General features: G+C 34.5%; 1 protein-coding gene across 1 annotated transcript; it reads left to right on the forward strand.

Moving 5' to 3' along the window:
- The first annotated feature begins 715 nt into the window (after positions 1–715).
- Positions 716–2230, forward strand: LOC148768033 (uncharacterized). The gene has a single exon (XM_088822744.1). It carries the CDS (start codon positions 716–718, stop codon positions 2228–2230), a length of 1515 nt encoding a protein of 504 aa, XP_088678870.1.
- Positions 2231–9933: the final 7703 nt, after the last annotated feature.

A 9933-nucleotide genomic window follows, 5' to 3' on the forward strand; every position in this document is an offset into this window, starting at 1 on the left:
TTCTCCTAAATGGCCATGCATCTTTCAAAACTGTTTTAACTGAGTGATCTAGACCCGGTTTAGATGTTATGGTATTTATTTGGGGTCATTTTCATGAGTAGTTTAAGAGGAATTAATTTTTAAAGCTTCTGCATTGAATCTGTCCGCATTTGCATTAAGTCCATCATGCCTAGTTACTTTCTAGTCTTGCATTTAGCATGCATTGGTGTTAATTGATCGATTAGGGTTTAGCAAGCTGTGCCCTCTCTCCCTCTGATTTAAAAAGAAAAAAATTTCACGTAAATTTATATCCACAAAAATCATGTTTTCAAAAGTCTTCCGCTGAGATTACATATAATAAGGGTAATCGAGAGAGGGGTGTCACAGCATGGGTGGTATCAGAGCAACGATCCCGGAAACCTCCATACGACCTAATGATCTTCACGATTCTCAAAGCACGACTCCAACTGAACACTCGGGCAGGTATATGTTTTATGTGAATTTTATGTGAATTTTATGGCTAATGTGAATTGTTTGTATGTGTTTAAGTATTAAGATGTCTGGAGCAAGAACTCGATCTCACAATCAATCTCGTACCATCCAAGACCTCACCGCCCTCGTCCGAGAACAAAATGAACAAATCAACCGCCTTGTTAACCTTCAAAACCAAAATCCTCCTCCTCCTCCCCAACCTAGAAATACAGCCCCACAAGCCACCTACTAGCGATTTTTGAAAATGCATCCTACCGAATTCCACGGCGGCCCTAGTCCAACTGTTGCCGAAGAATGGATCAAATCCCTCGAAGTTATTTTCGAGTACATGGTGATGAACGATAGCGACCGAATCCATTGCGCACTATTCTTGTTGAAAAACGAAGCCCGAAATTGGTGGGAAGGCGCAAAGAGTGGAATCGATCTAGCTAATACCACTTGGGAAGCTTTCAAAGTTCTTTTCTTCGAAAAGTACTTTTCCAAGAATGTTCGAGCACAAAAGCTTAAGGAGTTTCTCGAACTCAAACAAGGAAACCTAACCGTTGCCGAATTCACACGCCGTTTCGAGCAAGGAAGCCTCTACGCACCTTTCATATCCAAAGACGACACCGAAAAGATGAATCACTACCTAAGAGGCCTCAACCCGATAATCAAGCGCGACGTTCGACTAACCTCTGCCTCTACTTTCCGCGGAGTAGTGGACAAAGCCTTGGAAGCCGAACAAGACGAGATGGAAATACGACAATGGAGACCTCCTCACGATGCCTCTTCTCGACCATGGAAGAAACCAAACCTCAACAACGCCAAAGGAAAGCAACCGATCAACCGAGCAACCGTGACCCCGAGCAACAAGCCCTTTTGCCCCAAATGCAAGCGAGAACACTCAAGCGATTGTGTTGCCGGAACCAACCACTGTTTTCGATGCAAGAAGCCCGGACACATGGTCCGAGACTGCCCTATCGCCCTGAGACAAGTGCCGGGACGAGTATTCGCCATGACAAGAGACCAAGCCGAAGCTGACCCGTCAATGATCGCAGGTACCGTTAATGTGTATAATAATTCCGTGTATGCCCTCATCGACTCCGGATCAACTCACTCATTCATCTCAAGTACCCTCGTTGCCGAACTCCGCCTAGTCCGTAGCCAAGCCGATGCCTTGTTTAGCATACTTATTCCTTCCGGTGATGAACTTAAATCCAATTTCATCATCAAAGATTGCCCTATTCAGATTCATAGCCAAACCCTAGCCTCCGATCTGATCATCCTACCCATTAAACATTTCGAAATAATCCTCGGAATGGATTGGTTATCAAAATTCGACGCCCAAATTAATTGCGCTCACAAAACCGTTCGTTTCTCCTTACCGAATGGAAGTTTTCTCGAATTCCGAAGCTCGTACAATCCGTCGATTCCTATCATTTCCGCCATCAAAGCGAGCAAACTTATTCAGAAAGGACATTTATGTCATTTGGTCGACATAGTGGAAACTCTCAACGAAGATAAAGCCGACATTTCCAAAGTGCCAACCGTTTGCGAATTTCCCGATGTCTTTCCCGAAGATCTCCCCGGTCTTCCGCCCGATCGTGAAATCGAATTTGAAATTAATTTGATCCCCGGATCCGCTCCTATCTCGAAGGCACCTTATCGCATGGCGCCGTTAGAGCTAAAGGAACTCAAGGACCAAATTCAAGATCTTATCGACAAGAAGTTCATCCGCCCTAGTTTTTTTCCCCATGGGGTGCTCCGGTACTCTTCGTGAAAAAGAAAGATGGAACCCTCCGGATGTGTATCGACTACCGAGAACTCAACAAGGTCACCGTCAAAAACAAGTATCCATTGCCACGAATTGACGACCTTTTCGATCAACTTCAAGGCTCCACGGTCTATTCCAAAATCGACCTTCGTTCCGGATATCATCAATTAAAGATCAAGAAGGAAGATATTCCGAAAACCGCGTTTCGGACTCGCTACGGCCATTACGAATTTGTAGTGATGTCGTTTGGTCTAACCAACGCCCCCGCCGCTTTCATGGATCTCATGAATCGAATCTTCCGCAGATATCTCGATCAATTTGTGATCGTATTCATCGACGATATCTTGGTGTATTCAAGAAATGATGAAGAACATCGGAATCATTTGGAAATGGTGCTCCAAACCCTCCGAGAGAACCAACTCTATGCGAAGTTTTCCAAATGCGAGTTTTGGTTAAGACAAGTCCACTTTCTTGGTCACGTAATTTCCAAGGAAGGCATGGCCGTTGATCCAAGCAAAATTGAAGCCGTGTGTAATTGGTCAATCCCTCGTAATGTCGGAGAAATCCGAAGTTTCCTCGGTCTCGCAGGCTACTACCGACGGTTCGTTCCAAACTTTTCCAAGATAGCCGCTCCACTCTCTCGTTTGACCCGAAAGGAAGTCAAGTATCAATGGACTCCCGAATGCGAGTCTAGTTTCCAAGAACTCAAGAAGCGATTAACCTCGGCACCAATCCTCGCTCTACCGGATAAGACCGGAAACTATGTGGTCTATAGTGACGCCTCCAAGCACGGGCTCGGAGCCGTCCTAATGCAAAACGGGAATGTAATTGCCTATGCCTCTAGACAATTAAAAGACTACGAGAAGAATTACCCGACGCACGACTTGGAACTCGCGGCAGTCGTGTTCGCTCTCAAAATTTGGAGACATTACCTTTACGGCGAAAAATGTTCGATCTTCACCGACCACAAAAGTCTCAAGTACTTCTTTACTCAAAAAGAGCTCAATATGAGGCAAAGGAGATGGCTTGAATTAGTCAAGGACTATGATTGCGAAATCCTTTACCATCCCGGTAAAGCCAACGTTGTCGCCGACGCTCTTAGCCGAAAATCCATGTCCGCCTTGATCATTAAACCGCCCAAGATCGCCAACAAAAATACGCAAATAAAAGAAGACGAGAATTGGAATTCCAAGTCGGTGATCACGTATTCTTGAAAGTTGCTCCACTCAAAGGAATCATGCGATTCGGAAAACGAGGAAAGTTAAGCCCTCGATTCATTGAACCCTTCGAAATTCTCGACCGAATTGGTGGCCAAGCCTATTGCCTCGCCCTACCGCCTCAACTATCCAAGATCCACAATGTCTTTCACGTCTCCATGCTCCGAAAATATATTCCCAACCCTAACCACATCCTTGAAACCGAACCCCTTGATTTATCCCCGAACCTATCCTTCACCGAAGAACCCTCCCAAATATTAGACCGAAAAGTTAGGAAACTCCGAAACAAAGAAATTCGCCAAGCCAAAATCCTTTGGAAAAACCATTCTCCGGATGAGTCAACGTGGGAACTTGAGGATGAGATTGTGAGTTGTTATCCGGAACTAATTGAAAAAGGTACAAATTTTGGGGACAAAATTTTTTTAAGGGGGGAAGATTGTAACACCCCGCATTTTCGGTAAAATAATTTTTACCACCTTTATGTGCATATTTGTGAAATTAGAATTTATAATAATTCTTGCATGATTAGTATTTACGTGAATTAGATAATTATGTGAATTATGTGCTTAGGAAATATTTCGAAATAGTATGTCGAAATAAATTATTTTTCATAAACTAGGATTTTATTCTTGCATGTAATTTAAATAAGCATTTCATCATATTTATGCATGCACAAAATTTTAGAAAATAAATTTTTATCATGCATTTTAGGATTTTTAATTAATGTCGAAAATTAGAAAATCCTCCCCACATTTTCTTGAATTTTCGGACATCACACACACACACACATGAGTTTTAAATTGCATATTAATTAGTATTAAACATGCATTAGTGTGGTTGTACTTTGAGCATAGAAAGAAATACCCAAGCCTAGTTCCCTACTTTATAGACTAGGCATGCTTTTCACTCCACTTTAAGTAAGACCAAAGGTCTTTCTTCTTCTCCCTCCTTCCTCTTCATTTCGGCAGCCACACCACTACCACCATAGCCACCATTTTCTCAAGCTTGAACCACCCAAGAACCACCACCACTCCCATTTTCGAAAATTGCAAAATCACCCCCAACCCACCTAAAGATTTAATTGCCAAGAAGCCCCTCCTCAATACTTACCCATTAAGGTTGCAAGCCTCTCCATTCTATAAATAGAACCCATTACCAAGTGTTTTCTCATCTCCCCACTACAATCCTAAGAAATCTCTCTTCTCTTCTTTCTTCTTCCATTTTCGAAATTAGTAGTAGAAGAAGCTCAAAATATTTTCTTCAAGAGATTCTTGAATTTGAATGTAAGAGCTTCATCTCCTCTCTTATTCGAAAATTTCCTCTCTTCCTTCTTCATATTGTTTTGTAATCTAATTCTTTATCTCTTCTTGTATTAGAGAGAAAAGAGCTAACAAATCCTTCCCCTAAAGAGTATATGTGAGAATTCTTGAATTCTTGCTCAAACCTACAACACCACTAGTATTTTCGGTTTTTATGTGATTTATTTGTTGATTCTTGCATATTATTTGATTATATGGTTTAGATGATGATTGCATGTTAGTGTTTTGAAAAGATAACCTTGTTCTTGAAATTCTATGATTTTTCAAAAATTTGGGGAAAAATGTTTTAAATGGCTTATTTGGTTTAATTAGTGCCTTGCATGTGTTGATCTAGTGTTTGATTGTTGAATTTTGGAAAGAAAATGAATTTTTGGCCTAGCCATGAAACTTTCGAAAATTTGGGGAAAAATGTTTTAAATGGCTTATTTGGCTTAATTAGTGCCTTGCATGTGTTGACTAGTGTTTGATTGTTGATTTTTAAAAGAAAATGAATTTTTGACTTAACTAAGGAACTTTCGAATTTTTGAGGTAAAATGCTTGAAATTGCTTATGTGGTTTATTTTGTGTTTTGCATGTGTTGATCTTGTGTTGATTGTTGTTTTAAGGCCTTGCATGTTAAGATTGGTGATTGATTGTTGATCTAAGGTCTTGCATGTTAAGATCTAGTGATTAATGGTTGATCTAAAGTCTTGCATGTTAAGATCTAGTGTTTTCTATGAAAAATGGTTTAAGAACTAAGAGTTTGTGCTAAATTGATTTAAAATACTCTTGCATGTGAAGATCTAGTGTATTTGCTTGAATAAATGTAAAGATGGAAGTCTTGAATTTTATTCTTGTAAAATGCTAGATCTAGTGAACTTTGATGTTAGAATGTTTTTGCATGTTAAGATTTCGGTTATTTCTATGTTTTTATGACTAAATGATTTTGTGAAACTTTATGTGTATTTTCTATGTGCTCCTATGTGCTCTTGCTTGCTTATGTGAATCATTGGGTGTGAAGATGAGAGAAAGGTAAGTAGAAAGGGTGCATGGGTGGGTGCATTAAGTGTCATGAATTTTTAAAAAAAGATAAAACTATGTTGGAATGTCTTTCGAGGTTACGGTAAATTTCTCGGGTACGGCGAGCTGGTACCGTAGGGCCTAGGGGTGGTTTGATCCCACGTAGTTAGTCATGGTTCGAATTATATGGGGTTATTTACCGGTAACTTAGATTGACTCTTCCGAGGGATTCCCGACAATTTTTCATGTCATGCATGTTGCATTATGGTGTTGATGATATAAGGGGAAAATCTCACTCTATGGTCTTGGGACCGTAGGGTTATAAAGGTGGGAAATTCCTTCTATAATCTTCAATACGTGTCATGGCATAGGGTTATAAAGGTGGGAATTATCTCACTCTATGCGTGGTGGCAATTATGTGAATGAAGAACGCCGACGAAAAAGGGAAGTATATGATTGTTTTACTTCATGTTGTATGTTCATGTATAAGATATATGTATGTATATATATATAGATATATGTATGCTCTATGTGCTATGTGTATTCGATATTACTTCAAGATTCTCATTGAGTCCTCAAAGACTCATATAGGTGTTGTATGTTTGTAGGTATACCCGATTTAGAGCCCGAGGAGTGAAGTTGGGAATCGAGCTCGAGAATTGGAAGGAGATCGTATGGAGGGGTTGTGGATAGTGTTGTCTCTCAATTTAGTTATGTGGTTTTATTTGTATAATATGCTTGTAAAAACTTTTGATACGGTTTTAGGTATTTTCTACCGTTCGCTTCCTCCGATCGGTGGGAATTATTAAACAACGACGTGTGTAATAGTAATTAGGATTACCCTATTTTGGATAATTAATCGGTAATCCGTAGTCTTTTGTAAGCGAAAGCAAATTTTCACTATTTAAATGCATGCATGCTTTCGGCTAGTGATTTCTTCATGTTTTGTCTCCATGTTCTAAAATTATTTTCATATAGGTTCTCTTCTTAGAAAATCATGAAATTTTAGGAGTCTCTGCATCTCTCTGTTCTGATTGATAGGTCTTGTGCATGATTTGAGTAAGTATTTATTTGGTTATGATTTATTTCTCACTACTGCATTGAAACAGGGTTATTCGGGTGTTTTCTGGTATAACTGGAGTTATACTCACTCAAATGCCTTGTTTCCACTAGGAAAATGTTTTAAACTTATTTTTCTGCCTTGGGGTAACATTTGGTAGTTTTTGGGTCAGTGAGGAATTTATTGTGAATTTTCAAAACTCCCTCCCCTGTTCTGGATTTTAAACCGAGTGACTGTGCCATTTTATTTATTTCTCCTAAATGGCCATGCATCTTTCAAAACTGTTTTAACTGAGTGATCTAGACCCGGTTTAGATGTTATGGTATTTATTTGGGGTCATTTGCATGAGTAGTTTAAGAGGAATTAATTTTTAAAGCTTCTGCATTGAATCTGTCCGCATTTGCATTAAGTCCATCATGCCTAGTTACTTTCTAGTCTTGCATTTAGCATGCATTGGTGTTAATTTGATCGATTAGGGTTTAGCAAGCTGTGCCCTCTCTCCCTCTGATTTAAAAAGAAAAAAAATTCACGTAAATTTATATCCACAAAAATCATGTTTTCAAAAGTCTTCCGCTGAGATTACATATAATAAGGGTAATCGAGAGAGGGGTGTCACATTATTATTATTATTATTATTATTATTATTATTATTATTATTATTATTATTATTATTATTATTATTATTATTATTATTATTATTATTATTATTATTATTATTATTATTATTATTATTATTATTATTATTATTATTATTATTATTATTATTATTATTATTATTATTATTATTATTATTATTATTATTATTATTATTATTATTATTATTATTATTATTATTATTATTATTATTATTATTATTATTATTATTATTATTATTATTATTATTATTATTATTATTATTATTATTATTATTATTATTATTATTATTATTATTATTATTATTATTATTATTATTATTATTATTATTATTATTATTATTATTATTATTATTATTATTATTATTATTATTATTATTATTATTATTATTATTATTATTATTATTATTATTATTATTATTATTATTATTATTATTATTATTATTATTATTATTATTATTATTATTATTATTATTATTATTATTATTATTATTATTATTATTATTATTATTATTATTATTATTATTATTATTATTATTATTATTATTATTATTATTATTATTATTATTATTATTATTATTATTATTATTATTATTATTATTATTATTATTATTATTATTATTATTATTATTATTATTATTATTATTATTATTATTATTATTATGATTATGATTATGATGATTATGATTATTATTATTATTATTATTATTATTATTATTATGATTATTATTATTATTATGATTATTATTATGATGATTATGATTATGATGATTATTATTATTATTATTATTATTATTATTATTATTATTATTATTATTATTATTATTATTATTATTATTATTATTATTATTATTATTATTATTATTATTATTATTATTATTATTATTATTATTATTATTATTATTATTATTATTATTATTATTATTATTATTATTATTATTATTATTATTATTATTATTATTATTATTATTATTATTATTATTATTATTATTATTATTATTATTATTATTATTATTATTATTATTATTATTATTATTATTATTATTATTATTATTATTATTATTATTATTATTATTATTATTATTATTATTATTATTATTATTATTATTATTATTATTATTATTATTATTATTATTATTATTATTATTATTATTATTATTATTATTATTATTATTATTATTATTATTATTATTATTATTATTATTATTATTATTATTATTATTATTATTATTATTATTATTATTATTATTATTATTATTATTATTATTATTATTATTATTATTATTATTATTATTATTATTATTATTATTATTATTATTATTATTATTATTATTATTATTATTATTATTATTATTATTATTATTATTATTATTATTATTATTATTATTATTATTATTATTATTATTATTATTATTATTATTATTATTATTATTATTATTATTATTATTATTATTATTATTATTATTATTATTATTATTATTATTATTGAATTATCACAATTTATATGGGTCGTGGGGTACATGGGTTAGTCTTTTTTCTTCCACTAAGTCCACTCCTTATTGTGCCATGTGTCACGTTTTTTTTAAACTGCCACATAACTTTTATTCCCCTTAATCACACCCTCTCCAAGAAAATCGCACACCACTTCCTCACCTTCTCCACTTCTATTTTTCTGCAAAAATTTGGGCTTATAAATTTCTTGCTTCTCTCTCCGAAAATTAACCTTCAAAAATCAAAAGCACAAGAAGCAATTCAATTTTTTACCTTCTCTCTACTGTACCATGGCATCTCCCCCTAGAAATCCACTTCCGGCCGTTGATGATGTGCACAACGATGCTGCAACACCTAAACCAGCAGACCCTAATTTAGCCATCATCGTTCATCCTGTCAACCTCGAAGCCATGCCGATCAGCTTCATTGAGCCCGGCGACGAGTTGAATCTGATTGACCCAGACGTTTTCCAGAACCTGGGTCCCTCTTCCACTGTAGGAAGATTCCCTACTCGCCGGTCTAAGTGCATGAACTCCTTCCCAGATCTGAATACTACTGGGTCACAATGCCGGAGGGGAGCAAACTCTCCCAGCAGAGGCGGTACAGGTGGAAGAAGAGGCGGCAGAGGCGGTCGTACTCCAGTTAGACAAAACCCACCAAGAGGTCTCAATTTGGTTGATGAACAAACAGATGATGAAGAAGGAGATCCTACCTTTGCAGAACCAGAAGCCCAAGCTCTCTCCTCAAGCTCCACTGAGTCATCTTCTAAAGACTCGACTCCACCAGCATCAACTCAGGAGGAGACACTTCAGACTAACATGGCAGCAGCCTCTTCTCAAAATCCTGCTTCCGAAGATGTTGCTGCACATGTTCCCGAAAATGCTGATGCACCTACTGTCTCTGACAATGCCCCTCAGAGTGTTGCTGAGGATGCTGCTCCTTATCAAGATGAAGAAATGCCAGATTTTTCTGGGATGTCCTCTGCTGAGCA

Source organism: Erythranthe guttata, chromosome 9, assembly GCF_056151865.1.
Source record: "Erythranthe guttata isolate IM_541 chromosome 9, IM_541, whole genome shotgun sequence".
Classification (NCBI taxonomy): Eukaryota; Viridiplantae; Streptophyta; class Magnoliopsida; order Lamiales; family Phrymaceae; genus Erythranthe; species Erythranthe guttata.